Genomic DNA, 17,649 nt, shown 5'->3' with positions numbered 1-17,649 from the left:
TAAATCTTCCTACTTAGATGCTTTTATGCATAGTATTAAGTAGATAAAGTGATATAACTATATAGTTACCCATTTAATAATTATTATATTTTACCACACTAACAATATAATATGTGTGTATATTTTTTCAATACCCAAAATATGATAAATTAAAAAAAAAACAATCATATTATTGACTTTTGTATAGAAAAAATTTAAAAAAAATAATAAATAATATTACTGTTAAGTATATTACTTATTATATTACTAATTGTACGAAAACATGATTACAATATATAGTACTTACACAGCTGATTTTTAATATTGTGTTCATTAAAAATCACAAATCACAAAATTTCAATGTGAAGTATAAAAATCTACGGGAAAACGATTGGGTCACGATTGTCACGAGTGGATAATACCTACAATTTAAAAAAGACATAATATAAAAGTTTGAATTTTGTTCTCGAGCGTTATTTTCTAAAATAAACACGAATACACATTTGTGTGTTAAACTGATGTAAATAAACCGATGGCCATTGGGCCAGCCATCGATTTCATCAAAAATATTATAATCTTTTCATTTTACGAGTAACGCATTATTTACGAAAAACGATTAATAACAATAATGCATTTGCTCGAGAAACGATAGCACGATACATAACTATAATATTATAATTTCTAAATAATTATTATTATTGTAGCCGTTGTTACATGGCGTAATATACTAATATATTATATTATGATCGTATTCGTAAAGAATATTTCCAAACGTACTTTTGCACGTCTTGTTCAACGACCGCGATTATAGTATTATATCTGACGTCCGTGAACAAAACAAACTTAAACTATATCCGTTCGCCTCGCCGCTTTTGGCGCAATCACGTACAACAGGCGTATAATATTATAAATAATGTCGAATTATCGTCCAAACCATGTTTATTGTTTGTCTGTTGTATTATTTTCCTCTTCTCGTTTGAAATGGACGTTAACCAAGTGCGTTTCCACGATTTGTGTTGCAGAAAAACCAGTGTCGTGGATGATGGTTGCACCATCGTTGACGCCCAACAAGTCTCCCGGCGTGTCCAACAATCCTGGCTTGAGACTGTACAAATTCAACACGAATTCGGGCCAAGTAAGTATACGCCAAGTTAACTCTACAACCTTACTTACATCATACATGACTGCTGTTTAACGACTGCGATATAGATATTTAGTTTTGAACCCGACATTTTGGTCACGGTTTTCGTCGTTTTTCGACTATCCATTATTGAAAATCATGATTTTCCAAGTGTTTTTTAGTCTTATACCCACGGTCTGTACTTCGAGTCACGTGACTAGATACATTAGATGCGACATGTTCGGATATGCGTCAATTTTTCGCCAAAAATAGTTCGTGCGACAGTTGCTCGAGCGTCTAATGATCGCGCGGAAATTGTTCGAATACGAAAATTGTTCCTGCCTACATTGTTCGAATGTTCACAGTATTTTTAATTCAAAATAGGCTCACATAACATTAAAATATTTTTTTTTCCTTACATTATTAATTCAAAATAATTTTACATAGGTAACAATAAATTCAAATGTCAATAAATTAATTTTTTTATAAATAGTTGTACACATATACATATTTTATATATATAGGTACCTAATAATACATAAAAATAAAATACAATGTAGCTATGTATTTTGCCCCATTTGTGGACGTCAATATAAAAGTACATAGTTAGAAGTTGTTATATTTGCAATTGAAAATTGTATGCAATACTACAAGATTGTTGACTGTTGCACGGTTATTATTATTCTCTGCATTTTTTTTTTTTAATTTTCACTTTTTTTTACAAATTTCTTTGGTGCTGGTTCTTCACCCGCAACATACTGCTGAATTCTTAAAGTATTAATACTTTCTTCTTTTTGAAATGCGTGTATAAGATTGATCGATGTTGGGACGAATTAAGTGTAGACGAAAAACAACTGTGCCATCTTCCAACTGAATTATTAGTTCGTTGAAGGCCTGCCGCTAGTAAAACATGACAATTCCATTAATGGTCGGATCTCTTTGGCCTTTAAAACGCAAACAGCCAATCTAGGTGCACTCAAAGTCGTCTGTAATTGGCATTAAAATTAGTTCTTCATTCGTAATCTGAAAGTTTTTCATTGTCTTATAATATGACTTTGTTTCGTGGTACATAAGCAAGAGCAGATAACATACGAATATGTGAGGCAAATTCAGAATCTTGTGTGTATTTTTCTAACCCTGCTTCTTGTAAGTGACGCCAGAAACATTGTGATAGATGAGAAAAACATGCTGCATTTATTGAAGTATTTGGAAATTTATATTTAACAGCGTTCATCGCTGCTATTTCAAAATACATCAAAATAGACTTGGGATTTTAATTTTGGTGCAATGATTAAAGAGCCTTAACAATTTGTTTATACGTATCTTCTTGTCTGTAGGGTAAAAAAACGTAAGCAAAAGGAATAACATTTGAATAATATACAACATGAATGGTACATAATTGTTTTAGATATATGCGAAGAATCAAAAGTGCCATTAAAAAACCAATTAAAGCGATTATTCATTAACTCCAAACTCTTTTTGTTGAAAACAATAATATTCTTTTTGTATCCTATTCGTTATCAAAAACAATAAGATCGTCGTCTTTGTTAATTCCTCAAGAATATCAAAACTAAAGTTTAAAAGGTTTACAGGCGTATTTACTTAAGTTCGACGAGCACGTTGTATTGTTCTTTTTAAACTAGCTACGTTGGGTAATTAACCTGCAACCGATAAGGGGAGCTAAAAAGACATGTATATAAGGCTCTATAAATATTCAGTCGAAAATTCAAGTTCTTAGACCAAGTTTCGAGCACTTTTTCATAACTTTATTATACAATTCGAAATATTTAGATAATTTAATTTATCTGACTTGCTATTTCCAATGACTCCATATGACTTGTGGCTGCGCTGAGATTTGTGCATCGTGTTTCATGTTGTAGATTAATTTCTTTTTCTCCACTTGAGCGTTAATGGTACATGATAATGTTCAAAACTTTTAACAACTTCTTCATTTTCCACATGAACACGACCACCACACTTATATTTTTTATACAACGAACATTTCCAATGAGCTTTTGTTTCCGTTTGTTTTTCGGGGTAGAACAAGTGGCTTTCGTGTACCAGTAACCTGCACCACGATCACTTTTTATGTATTTCAAAGGCATAGTGATTAAATATTAATTACGGTAAAATAAAATTGGACGAACGAAATACTGGTTGTACCGTTGTATAATTTTTGTGTCAGGTGTGTGTAAGTATTAGTATTGTTATTAGTACCATAATTCCAGAACACGCATTAGTAATGGGATTTTTTTGTCTGTTAGTTAATCCATATAATAATTGATAACGATAAGTTATCGATATGATTTTAAAACGTGTTTGCAAGAAGCCACATTTCACACTTTTGTGTTATGTGTGAGCGTTAAAGATATATAATGTAGATTATTGATTACAAAATATATTTTATGATAATCAAGTCTTATTTTTTTCACGAACAATTTATGCACAAAAATCTATTATAATATATAATCGTATTCGAATAATTTTCCTGCAAATAATTGTCACTCGAGCAACTGTCACGGGAACTCTTTTCGGCGAACAATTGACGCGATACCATAATATCGTTAGGCATATTTTGTATTTTACAATATATACATACCTAAGTAGTACCTAAGTTATAATAGCGTATCGGTACAGAACTCTATTTGATGTGCTATTGATATGTGTTTTCGGAATATTATACAATCATGACAGCAATACCGACTGTTTTTTTTATTCAGATCATAGACTACACGCAGTACTACATCGATCTGGAGTCATCGCCCAACGGCGATCCTGACGACTGGAGGATCGAGTACAACCTGACTCACTACTACGGACTCCACGAAATCACGGCCAGGTCTTTGCACGCTATCGCCGAAACGTTCCAGGACGACGAGTCGGCGCAGTTCGACAGGTACATCATATAATATCATTAAATTATAATACAATCAATCTGCCGGGTTTTATAATACGTACTATACACGTAGGTAATTAAACGACAAGCAGTAGAAGGTTATTATTTCTGGCTCGTTTTTCGGTACACGTTTTGTCCATGACGATTAATCATATTAATATATCACGCAAGTAATCAGCGACCACCCTACCGCATAAATTTTTTTCCGCGGAAATCTCATCATCTATTTAACTTTTTCCCCCCCCCCCCCACACACACACACACACAGAGCAAAACATAGAAACGATCGTGGTCGTAAAATTATGGATTTATCAGAAGCGCTGCTCAAACCATATACCACTGACCTAGATAAATTAAAATGACCTGTATACGCACCATATTCATGGTACTATGTATGAAAGAGTAGCTATTGGTGTGACGCAATCCGTGTGGGATTTTCTGGTACGAAAATAATCGACTGGTAAATCGATCCGATAATTGTATGATGTATCCGCCGCACCCGTTAAAATGTTTTCCAAAAGGTGTAGTGTGCGTGCATTTGAATCATATTTTAGAGACAAATAAAATATTATAAAAACGACATCACTATTGTGTAACATCTAAAGTCTTGTGCATGCATAATGTTCGTCGTATATATTGTAAAAAATGTATTGTAAGGACACGTGTTATCGTCATTCATTCGTGTACATATTATTATCTACCTACTACGTTCCTCGGGCGCCGCTGGATGAAAACTTTTAATGGTGATAAAAACAAATAAAGGCACGAGATTTTTTTTTTTTATTCGGTTTTTATTCGCCGCTTTATATTTTTTTTATACATAATATACGCCATTTCAACAATAGAAGCTACACGCGTGGGGATAACAAAAAACAACTTCAACCCTTTAAGTTTAGTGGGTGTGTGCGTTGTGCACTCGACCGAAATAAATGTTCGATATCATGTAATATGTATAAATATAGATGTATTATATACTACGTTTTTTTTTTTTTAAGAATGCAAATAATTGTACAGCCAATTTCAATTCTGAAAAAATATTTTCAACAAATCTGTCGGCCACGCAATTTTAGTTAAATTTTTTTTTCCAAATAAATAACTACTATCACTATTGGAAACGCTATAACACTGTATGCCTATCGCCAACAATTATACTTGTCGTCGTTTTCATAAATCAAAGATTCTTGAACTCTGATGGAAGCGATGTTTTGTTAAAAATGTTCAATCATTACGTCATCTCGACATTAACATTTTATTTTTGGAACTTCAACTATCGTCACCTATTCCCACTCGAAACAAAAAATAATACGTCGTTGAACGCTCATCGAACTTTGAACAATAGGTTGAATACAATAATAATATTATTATTATTGTTATACCGTTATATCGATACACTACAATTCTGGTATCTGGTAATATAACGACATTAACACAAATGTTCTCACATCATTATCATAATCTATTGTTGCCGATGGTCAATTTACGTGGACTGCATTATACATAATTGATCTACTCGTGTACTCGACTCTATACCTGCAATTTCGCATAATTGTATTAAATCTGCCAAACTGTGTTCCTACATAATAACCGTTGGCATCCAACCAACATGCGGTCCAAAGTCGCTCTGGATAATGATATTCTATTTCGGTCACTAATCGTATATCATAAACCGGAACTGTCCGTAACATTATTACCTACTGCAGAAAAGTGAAAATCCAGCAGAACTGCGTATGAATCGAGAGCACTGCGACCAGCACCAAAATGTTTGTCTCGTTATTATTTACCACCAGAGACGTAATAAAAGACATCGATCGTATCTACAATATATTAGCCGGAAAAAGTTCAAAAAATTTAAATCAAACGAATTTTTTGCTAATACTCAAAAGTTTTTATCGTGCAGCCAGCTTCGAAGAAAAAAGATAAATACCAGTATTTCTTATATTATTATTTGCCCGAAAAAAAAGTACGGTCTGAAAGAGTTATGTGATTATACGCTCACAAAAAACTCCGAACACGAATAAAATATCTCTATCTCGGCTTTTGTAGCATCCTTCATAATAATATACGCTGACTAAGAAATAGCTTTAGTTTCGTTTTTATTGACTTTTAAATTCCTATCTGAGTGAACTGTAAAGTTACTGTCCGTTTTTCGAACGCGTGCAATTTTATTTTTTCTTCGTTGTATACAATGCTATTGTATCCTTCTCTAATTTCTAATTTATACAAGTTTGATCGCATATCAAAATAATAGCCCACTCGTCACTAAAAACGAAATCCACGTCACATAATATTCGTGAAGCTGCGCCGAGCACAATATTCTATAGGTACTGCAATGAAGCAGAGAGAAAGACCTTGGGTTTCCGTACAATGATGACATTTATATTATTATCTTACATCGAAATAAATGAGAGTGTATATGAATGAATAAACCGTATATCCCATTAAAACGGAAGCCGTTTTATTGCTGTCTACTTTATTTATAAAAATCTTTTGTTAAAACAAAATTCTTTATTTTTATCTATAAGTGTTGAGAAAAAATTGAGTTTCTTCTGTTTAGCAAAACGCATTTTAATGAATTTTTCCCATTGAATGGCGTTCTAATAAAATAAAAATAATAGAACCGACGAGCCACTGCGGAAATAAAAAAATAAATAATAACACGTAAAATTCATTATTTGAAAATGATTGACATTTTATCATTTATATACGATAAATTCAAATTCCCATCTCAGAATACCGTCTCGTCGTGTTTTTCTTTTGTACGTTCTACTCTCTCGGAAACCCAATCATATTGAATGTAATATTGTTGCAGTTTTACAAAACGTTCTGGCCAATATACAGCCGAATGTAGTTTAAATCATAATGTGATCGGAATATTCCCTACATAATATGCTCGTCAAAGTGTGCAAAAAAAAAAATAATAATAATAAAATATGGGTTTTTCGCAGCCGCAGCAATGTAATAAATTATATTTATGTATAGAAGTACTCATCGAAATATTAAAATATTTATTTGTTGTATAATGTTAATGTTACATCGAACGCGAGCGCGTTATTTCGGTAAGTAGGTACTCTCGTTTTCCTTTTGTAAGATATCGTCAAAAGAGCCAGACAATGTGCACGAAAGTTTCGACAAGCTACGTAATACATAGTGTATAGTGTGTCGTCACGATTAACTTTCTTACCATAGAATGGCGAATTTAATTTTAAATTGCATACTTGACCTATTTAAACTGAAAATCTTAACACAATAAAGTCGTATGCGAGGTTTCTTACCATATGTTATTATAGATACGTAATATACCTAAGTGTTGCTATAATAGCGCACATACTTACACCATCATTTGTGCTTTTCTGTAATGTGTGTACCCAATAGTACACATATATAGCAGTACAATAGTGAATACGTATATATATATATATATACATCATATATGCTGTAGATGTACGTGTAAAAGGATGATAAAAAAAAAACAGAATAGAAATTGAAAAGTCGATGGGTGTTTTTCTAACCACATTATAATACTATAAATAAAATTGCATCCAGAATGAGAATAATGAGTCAAAGCGCCTGATTTTGTCTGACAAGTGCACTACGAGCACCTACTTCAAATCTAATGTAGGCCCATAGGGTGAAATACCGAAGAGTTATCGTTCGTATTACGACTTCAATATAGTATTTGTTTAATATAGTATTATGTATCGTGATAAAAAAAAATAAAACAAGTATCAAACAACAATAGAGAAAAGTCGTAATTCAATATAAAAAAATAAATACACATTATACTATATAGTTTTAACAGAAAACAAAGTAATCAAAACCCAAAAGACGCTAAGAAGCTTCGGACAGTGTAAGTTTGCTTCAACGTTGTTTATGAAAACGACTTTGTGGGTTCAGAGATTCAGTTATTGTTCACGATTCTTAAACAAAAAAAAACTTCAAAATAATCCACCTTACTGCCGGCTGCTCTACTCTCGCCATTCTCGTCCCCTTCACTCACGTCACCAATGGTTCACAACTCGTAAGTATGGGACACTTATTACTACTGCTTCGTTTTCCTTTCTTCGTCCTGTCTCCCCGTCTTTAGTTTTTCCGACAAAAAATGTTCAACGCAAACATCTCTAAGTAGGATATATACACGGTTTTCGTCCGAGAAACTTTCGGTTTATTCATTTTTTTTTTATCACCAACCCTTGGGACAACGGCGGCCACTTTCCCAGATTTAAAATTTACCCTAGAGCCTTGTGCACTCTATTAATATTTCTTTTAAGAATTCTTAAAAAAAAAAAAGTACGAATTGTTTTCCCCTGTGGCCGGTGGTTTGTCTCAGAACGTCCTAACGGTTCGCAACACACCTCCATGTTCTAAAATCATCCAAGCATAACCTCGATATAACTTGGTTATGCGTGCTGTTTAATCAGTGATACCGTTTTGATACATTTTTTCGGCCCCATCAAATGATGACTGCAGATGTGTGTGTGTGTGTGTGTGTGAAAAAAAAATGTCTCATACCTAATACTTGCTGTGAGTGATAGATTGCCAACAAGTCTCGATTGAAAATTATGAAACATTCAGTACACTGCATAACATCGTGCTTAATAATTAAACGGCTAACGGCGGATCCGTAGGTATTAGCGACGACAGTCATCTCAAACGTTCGCAGTTGACGCAATTTAAAAATAATTTGTGGTGCATATTATAGGAAGGGGTGTAGAGAAAGGGACTATTTGATGGGAGATGGTACGCCTAGAAACGCTGAAGTCAACGAATACGAGAGTATAAGATGGTTTATTTTGTTTTACCGAACGACAAAATATTATTAAAATGTATAATAATATGGCTTAGAAAAAAAGCTGCTGACCTATAACTCGAGCATTATTAACTCGGTGACATAATATTACAGTGGATTGAATGTGGCTTGGCGCAATATTGACTTGCAATACACTCAATATACTGTAATCGGTCGCGATTGAATAACCATCCACAATGTGATGTTATAGTATTATTACGTTTTGTCAATTTTCCATTATTCTCCTGTTCGGCGTGGGTGTTTTCTGTTTGGGTCATATTATTAATAATCGCTAGTCAGTGTTGTAAAAATAATTTTCAAAAGTATCTTAGTATTACTCAAAGACTTTGTGCTCATGAATTAAGAAATTACATAAACTTAAATACGACTTTTTCATAGTACTAATTTGATATACAATTGACGTTTTGTTTAATGATTTCGACTGATTTGACAAATTGCTTATTATTCATCACATAATATGGTAGGTTATAGAAGTTTATTTTTATATAAACCGTCCGAATACTTTTTTTTATTACAACGATCAATGATCTTTAACAATACATTTCAAAAGTGTTCATAAATATTAAATAAATAAATATTTTTGGTGGATATATTCAAAACATGTTTGGATTATCACTCCCAGCGGAGAGACCCCGGTCGTTTTAGTAATTTATGGGAACTTTTTTGTTGATATAACCTATATTATTTGTTAAATAGCTATAATATATACTCTAACACTCGTTACACCCTATTTATATATTATGCACTAAAGATACACTATAAAGGATTGCCCAATGCATAATATACACACTCCACACTTTTCAATCCCTTCAAATTATTACTTTTTATCAAAATGACACACCATAGTTAGTTCTAAAGCAGTCATGAACACGAGCAAACTCACCTGTACACGTATTAACATCCATATTCCAAGACAATAAGTACTACTTTAATTATAATAATTACTATAGATTTATAAACCATAAGTGTCTTATTATTGATGGAAATCTCATACAAATAAGTGCTGTAACCCCCAGCTACGGAAAACTTATCTTTAAGGAATAGAAAACCCTCTCTGGACAACTAATATCGTAACAAGGTCCACCGACCACGTTTCAATACTTATATACTTACATGTATTATCATTCAGCCTAGATAGTACCCAATGGTATTAATGTTTATTTATTTAAGTTTAATATAATTATTCACATTTTATTGATAAAAATTGCATATTATTTAATATACATTTTAATCATTATCTATCATTCTATCATTTACCATCTACCTATATCTGTATAGATGCTTATTAAATTTAAAAAAAAAACATTGTTTATTCAAAATTATTATTATCACTCATATCAGAAACAGCATATTTTGAAAAATATAAGATTTAGTCAGTGATCGTTTATTTCTACAACAGTTTCAAGATCTTGAATTCAAAGAAAGATAAAAATGATTTAAAATAAAGTCAATACAGAAGTATTTTAGGTATTTAAATTCACAAAATTTATACTTTTTGATAGATAATAATTAAAACACTTGGACAAGTATTTAAATAACAAACTCACATTTACTTTCATTCAAACGCTTAACAACACTGATAGTAATTAAGTACGACACACCTACGAGACACTAATGCAATCGGTATAGTGTAACACAATATTATAATAACAATATAATAATTATATGTAATATATTATGCTCTATTGAATTGTCCCCAACGAAATACTCGACACCCTTTAACGCTTGAGATCCCATTGTCCGTGTCGTGTGCGGAAAAACGGGAAAACCTATCTAACTGGTACCCTTTTGTCCGGTGAGCGTGAATATTTTAATATTCCTTGTCGAGCGATAATTATTATTGTAATTGCTTAAGATGATTTATGACTGGACCGAAAGGCTATTATACAGGCCATTTATTTTTTTAAAAAAAATGTAAATTTACGTAAATTGACCCGTGGCTGCCCAACATCATTTCATAGAATGAATCTCTTAAAATTTTAGTCCCTGACGAAACTCGCGAGAATATTATAGTGGTTGCTTATCGTTTTCACCATTGTTTTTATCTTTTTCATCTCAGGTATTATCGCCTTTTGTTGTGCGAGAACTATTATTCGGGACTAAAGAGTGCTCGAAAAATTCATGTAGCTATTTAAAAAAGTTCGGAAATCGTGTAAGTATATCATAAACATTGATGAGGTCATATTTTTAAGGCGTGTCAGCAATAGCAATTTTCACGAGTTCTGATCACAATCGTTTTTTGAAGATTACAATAAACTTTTATGTCTCTAAAATTTACCCCTCAATACCGAAGTCAATTTATTTTTCTAATTAAATCGTGTACTATAGATTTAAATTATTTTATGCTTGAATAGCCCCATGGATTGACCGTCAACTACTTGTATATTATAAATTGTTTGACGTCAGTTTTTAATCTGCAGTTGGTTGTTAAAATATACAATTAATCGTCTCCAATTTGATCGTCTGGCAAAAATTGTATAAGCAGCAGATAAAAAAATAATAATACCACGCTCACATAAAATTCCCTCTCGTTTTAGTCTTGTGTTTAGTATTCTAACCGTCTAAACTTTGCTCAAATGTTTCATACCCTTGTGCCTATTAATAATTACTATTCGATTTTTAGACTTACGGTTTAAAGAATTCAAAAACAATCCTGTTGGAGCGTATTATATTATTGAACTCGTGTAGCAGAACCGTCCTGGGTCAACACCTATAGTAAAACAATATTTACATTTCGGCCAATGCTTTAATACTCTCGTCTATGTACTTTCCAATTTCGTTCGATATTTCACTAAATTTTAGGGACTGTCAGGGTCCGCCACAAAATATATATTATAAATATCGCCACCCTGTCTCGAGACGATTAGATAGGTGAAATGTTTCGCTGTAGTCATATGTAGACATGTTATGTTTATGCATATATATATAGCATAATAATAAAAGAAAGAAATAATACATCAAATATACTACATATAATACATCGAATATAATATTATTGTTGTCTGGAAATCGATAAGGGCGAGTTAGTCAATTATCACAACAATTGTGGGTGAACGTGATAAAAAAAAAAAATGTGATTTATCTGAAATCACACAATTACTTTTATTGAACGTTTATTACAGAAAAAATAATTGTTTCCTAAGATATATTTCGGCGTTGAACCACGACGGGTAGGTTTGCATTTGTCGAAAAGTGAACATTTCTGCTACCTATTTATACGCTTTGGCTTAAAAGGGAAAATGTTGGTTTTTCACAGAAAACCCCAACTATTATACCACCGCCGAGTCGAACGCGACGTGTGGTATGCACCGGTGACCACTAACAATTTTCTCTTCCCCAGCAGTGCGCGATCGATTATGTTACGATACGTCGTTATTGACACGGTGGGCGAGGGAAAGGTTTATATTTATTGAAAAAAAATCGAGAAAACGAAACGTTCGGTAGTGTGGTTATTTGACCTCCTAAATATTTCAATAGCCTTTCCGAAAGCACCCAAATCGCGTAGTGTTTGGTTACGCCAATAATTTAGTATTTTGTATTTATATCGGCGGGCATCTGCAGCAGCTGGCGATTGAATTAAAACCCGTCGCATTGCAACTAAATGTTCAAACTGTATATTTCGAGGTCGGTGTTTTGCTGGTACCTACTGTTCTGACCTATAACGATGATCGGTCAACGGTGTAAAAAAAAAAAAAAAACATCAGCTCCGCTCGTGAATTCAACGTGTATAATATAGCTATATGGCGCCGACGAAGAACACGATGGACACGATAATACAATAATGTTCAAATATTTATAATAATAATAATAATAATAATAATATGTAACCATTTCTGTCGTACAAGAGCGAAAAATTCATACGACCAAAATGTGGTGTGTTCGCAGGTACATAGAGGCCAACTCGGTGAGGCAGTTCAAACCCAAGGATTGCAATCTGGAGTGCAGACGAGCTCAGTATTGCGCTGTCACCGAGCTCGACTACGGTCGGTTTCACAGTTGCGTGGAGACGGCCGCCGAGGCGCTTTCCGGGTCGGTCCGTCCGCGGGGCGACGAGGCTCTTTTGGCCGCCGCCGTCCTGCTGACCGCCGTGGCGCTGACCCGTCGCCGCCACCACTAGCCACCGACGACGCAATCAACGTCTTTGGAGACGTCCTCTCGCGCAAACGCATGTAGAATGATATTATAACGACGGTAAATGTCGACTCGACGTTTTTCTCTATCTCTTTCTCTCTCTATCTCTCTCTCTCTCTGTCTCTCTCTCTCTCTCTCTCTCTCTCGTTCTATCTTTGAACCATCTATCTCTCTCTCTCTCTCGCTCTCTCTCTCGGTGTCTCCTCTCTACATGTCTCGATTCTCGCGGGGTCGCGGATCTCCGTGTGTATATAATGTTTTTTTTAGAAAAAAACTCGCGTCGGACGTGTCACGACTTCTGTCAAAATCGCGTCGCGGCGGTCTATAAAAAATATATATACGTACACAATACGACAATGTTCCGTATATCTACCGCATTACAATATAATATTCGCCCACAAACCCTCCCACTACCCTCCCCACCGAAGGCCGCAGACTTCAAACGCTCGTGTGTTCGAAAGCAGCGCGAGACAGCGGAACAAGAGCGATTCCCCCCCCTCCCCTATCACGATGCCGAGTTTGATTTATTCCACGTCCGTATCTGTCGGTTCTTACGTCTGCGGCGGGGACACCTCGACACGAAGAGGAGGGTTTATTATTTTTATTTTATTTTTTCCCCCCATCGAACCCGCCGGTTTTTTTTCCTCTCCGCTAGACGTCTCGGATCGTATATTTTACAGCCTCTGATCGGCGCACTCCGATAATTTATTATTTTTACATCCGTTAACGAGAAAATATGGTGCTCATCCTGTACACGCAGCCAGCGCCTATATAATATATACGTTTATTATATGCGGTTCAGGGCGATTTTCTTTTCCCACACCGATCAATCTGCTTGAGATATTTTACCCTGTCCGTTTATTATAGTCCATAATAATAATGTACTGCACAATTTTCGTACTACGTTTTATTTTCTATTGCCTACGCCGTCGTTTGAAAATATTAGGATTGCTGCGTGTAATATATTATATTTGGAAACCAATACGTCCTTTGACATTGTGCGTGGAACACAATATTAAAACAAACCAAATTTGCGTTGTTTGACGTTATTAACAATTAATAATAATATATTGAAATATTACATATATTTTTGAAAAGTCATTACCATATATTATGTTACCATTATGAAATATCCGTCATTTCGGGGTAAAAAAAATATTAAATCGTCATAATAATTTCTTAAATGTATCGTCGCGTAACGAAAACATTCAAATGCAGCTTTCGGTCGGTTGGAAAATAAAATAAACTATTATAATAATAATATTAACAACAAAACATTTTATTTATCGATAATACGACATAGATCGAATTCTATAAAAAATAAATAAATAAATAATGGCTAATCTCACAAAAAAATGTATTGTTCATTACATATAACGACAATATCTTAATTTAGGAGATGTTATAACTATATTATATTATGTAGATTGAAAAAATACAAAGCGATTGCAACTGTCAATCGAACCATGTTTGCACGACCTTCGCCGATATTGGTATAAAAAATATTAATTAATTTTGTACCAAAAGCTACCTAAAAAAAAATGCATATTAATTCATCGACTACTTGCGTGTTTGATAATATTGCATTGCAAAGATTGATATTCATACTTTACATTTAAATTAGTTGACTTCAACTGATTTCGGTAAAATAAATTCCCCCCTCTCCGGAAATATACAATTTTCTCTGTGTAAAACTCTAGTTTCCGAAAACTCAACGAATCCAAAACAAACAACGACCACGGAATTGGTGATATAAAATCAAACACATCTTGTAAACACGACGTATTTTGTACATTATTCTAACTGAGAGGTATACAAAACTAATCTTGAAGTTTAAAAACATTGAACTCGTATTCGATATATTTTGAATGATTTATTACAAAATAGGTACCGTAAGAAGGATGATGGTGATAATAATTTGGGCCTGGTGTGGTCACAGAGGTTGGCCGTGTTCTGAGGTCGTGCATCCGTTGACGTTGCGTCGCTAGTTCCCTGATGGGTAACCACTCGCGTTTTCAGTGACGAATTCTCGCCCCACAAACACGTGTTACAAATCAACCATACTCTCCTCCACAGTAGGTAACAATCGACTAATAACCTTAATTCAAAAAATAATAATAATAATAATAATAATAATAATGAAAATTATAACGAAAACATTTCGAGAACAGAACATAACATACCACTACTGTGTACAATTTAGGCAGTCAATAATATATCATCTTTAGCAGTTTCGATGGTAGAATAGGCGTCATGTACCGAAAATACGATAATAATTATTATATTACACACAACACCAATGATTAATATTCTTAAAACCGTTTCTATTTATCGATTCACACATTTTTCATCAAAATAATATTATTACCTACTTTGAATGTATAAAATAAACTGTATCATAATATCGAGGCAAAACCGTGTTTAAAAAAAAAAATTATCTTGTTCCGAGCTGAAATTAGGATGTTCATCGATTTTACAGCATATGAAATTATTACTTTCGTTCGTAAAAGGTATAGTTCGGGGTTGTAGGTTTAATCGATTTTTTTTAATAAACGAGTGTATACTAATATGATACAACATAATATGGTAAATAGCCACGTTGACGTGTGAAAAACACACTTCATAATTATTATACGGACTGAAATATTGTTGAACAAGGCCAGTGGATGAGTGCAACGGCTTTTAAATTCAATTATATTACCCAAAATAATACTATTATTTAATTGGGCAGAATGATATCGATATAATTAAATACTTAGGTACATTTATACTGAATTTTTGAATCGAGTTCAATGAAAATTATAATTTATATTGTTTTGTTCTTCTAAGTTTTGACAGCAAATACATTTAACAATTAAATTATATATCTCCAATCATATAAGAACTATCTAAATACAAGCAGTCAAATATTATTTAATATAGTTTATAGAAAAATGTCTTTGATTGCATACACTACCACCACCCACCTCGCCCATCTAAACTATAAACTCCGTCCATCTCAAACACTTAACCATATTATTATTTTGATATTCTTACAATTACGACGGACTACTTTTTTATTTTTAAGAAAGCGCCTCGGTTTTTGCATAATATTATGTCCAAATTTCTAATTATTATCCTCCGCGTAAAGTTACATCGCGCTTAGCAAGCATACACTGTGGTTAGTGAATCGACCAAGAAGAGCCCTATTGTCTGTATCCACCCATTTGAACAGTAATTTTACATCGATATCGATAGTTTGCGATTAGGTGGGTAGTACAACAATATTTTGTTGCAAAGATGTCTGAAGAACAAAGCATATTGTCTTAATTTTCATATTTTTTTTATGGTTTATCATTTTATGGCCATCATGCTGTCAGTGAATATATTAGTGTTAAGGCTACAATACCGACGAACATTTTTTTTTATTGAAAATTGTATTGCCGCCGAGAACAAATTTAAAGTCGGATTTTCTGGTCGAAGTAATTATTAAATAAGTATTACCGAATAATCAAACTTGTTTCATTATTAGTATTGCTGTAGAAATATATGATAATATATAGTCACTTACACTCGACACGGGTGGCGAGATTCTGAACAAATGATACATAAAAAGTCGAACCTCGTAATATTAAACAGGAAAACAGGTACGAAACAAAAATATATTATTTTAATGTTATGGACCAACCCTGCAGCCGGCGGAAAATTTCCGGCTGAGCGTTTGGTGCGCTCGCATTAGTGCTGGTGTGTATAATTCGACACGACGACGCGCGCGCGTGCATTATCGTTTCGCTCAAAACTTTATAGATAACACCTACCTTGGTTATTTATACCTATACCCTGGTATGTACCTACCCAAATAGACACGGTTTGCAGCCCGAATATGGACGCGACGGGTCCATAAAAAAAAATGTGCCCTCAGTAATATCACTATCACTATTACTGTATGTATATGACTGTTATTATTATTATTATTATTATTATTACTATTATTACTACTATCGCTGCACCCGATACGACCATCGAGAGGGTTGAGAGGGTGTGTAGGTGTATGTGGGTGTACGTCCGTGAGAATAATGCACGAATACACTACATTATTGCACGAAGTACTATATACACATGTACGTAATATTGTTATTATTATGTACGTCGTAAATTCGCATCTACTCGGAGACGTCGGGGATTACCGTCGTTTTTCAATCCTCCCCACGTCCCTCTGACCACTCCATCACTATGTCTCCCCATCACCCCCCCTCGCCGTGATTCGCTACATTTAACGCAATATTTCTACCGATGATGTTTTGTTATGTGTACTTACGCAAACAGACACACACACACACACACACACACACACACTCAGTATAATATGATACTATGCGCGTGTGTGTGTGATGTGTGCGCACGTCGAGCAGATAGGTAAATATAAATATTAATATATATTAATATATTAATATAGGTATATTGTAAACTGTACAGAGCGATTGCCAGGACGCGATTTTGTCGGCTTGGTGCAAAATAAAATATTCCAATTCTGTTGTGTTGTATATGATTATTGTAGGCGCGTCTCCTCTGCATATGGCGAACGTTTAAATAGTTTTTGCGCTTGCTATGATATTATCACACGGTCATCGGTACCTACCTGTAATGATGATTATGATATAATGGCCGTACGCGATCGTTGGTACGGAACAATAATAAATTACTATCTCTGATAAAACAGTCACGGGTAGCCTAGCC

At 33.8% G+C, this 17,649-nt stretch overlaps 1 protein-coding gene across 3 annotated transcripts in view; it reads left to right on the top strand.

Moving 5' to 3' along the window:
• The window catches only part of LOC111030319 (acid sphingomyelinase-like phosphodiesterase 3a), a 194,599-nt gene extending 177,593 nt beyond the window's left edge, over positions 1 to 17,006 (top strand). For all 3 annotated transcript variants that reach the window (XM_022309747.1, XM_022309746.1, XM_022309745.1), the window contains 3 exons: positions 1,002 to 1,114; positions 3,820 to 3,995; positions 12,688 to 17,006. In XM_022309747.1, the coding sequence (XP_022165439.1) occupies positions 1,002 to 1,114; positions 3,820 to 3,995; positions 12,688 to 12,919 (521 nt within the window). In that variant the 3' untranslated portion in view covers positions 12,920 to 17,006. The remainder of the gene's footprint in view (positions 1 to 1,001; positions 1,115 to 3,819; positions 3,996 to 12,687) is intronic.
• The last annotated feature ends 643 nt before the right edge of the window (positions 17,007 to 17,649 follow it).

Source organism: Myzus persicae, unplaced genomic scaffold (genome assembly GCF_001856785.1).
Source record: "Myzus persicae strain clone G006 unplaced genomic scaffold, MPER_G0061.0, whole genome shotgun sequence".
In the NCBI taxonomy this organism is placed as follows: Eukaryota; Metazoa; Arthropoda; class Insecta; order Hemiptera; family Aphididae; genus Myzus; species Myzus persicae.
This window is presented reverse-complemented; position numbering and strand designations above follow the sequence as displayed.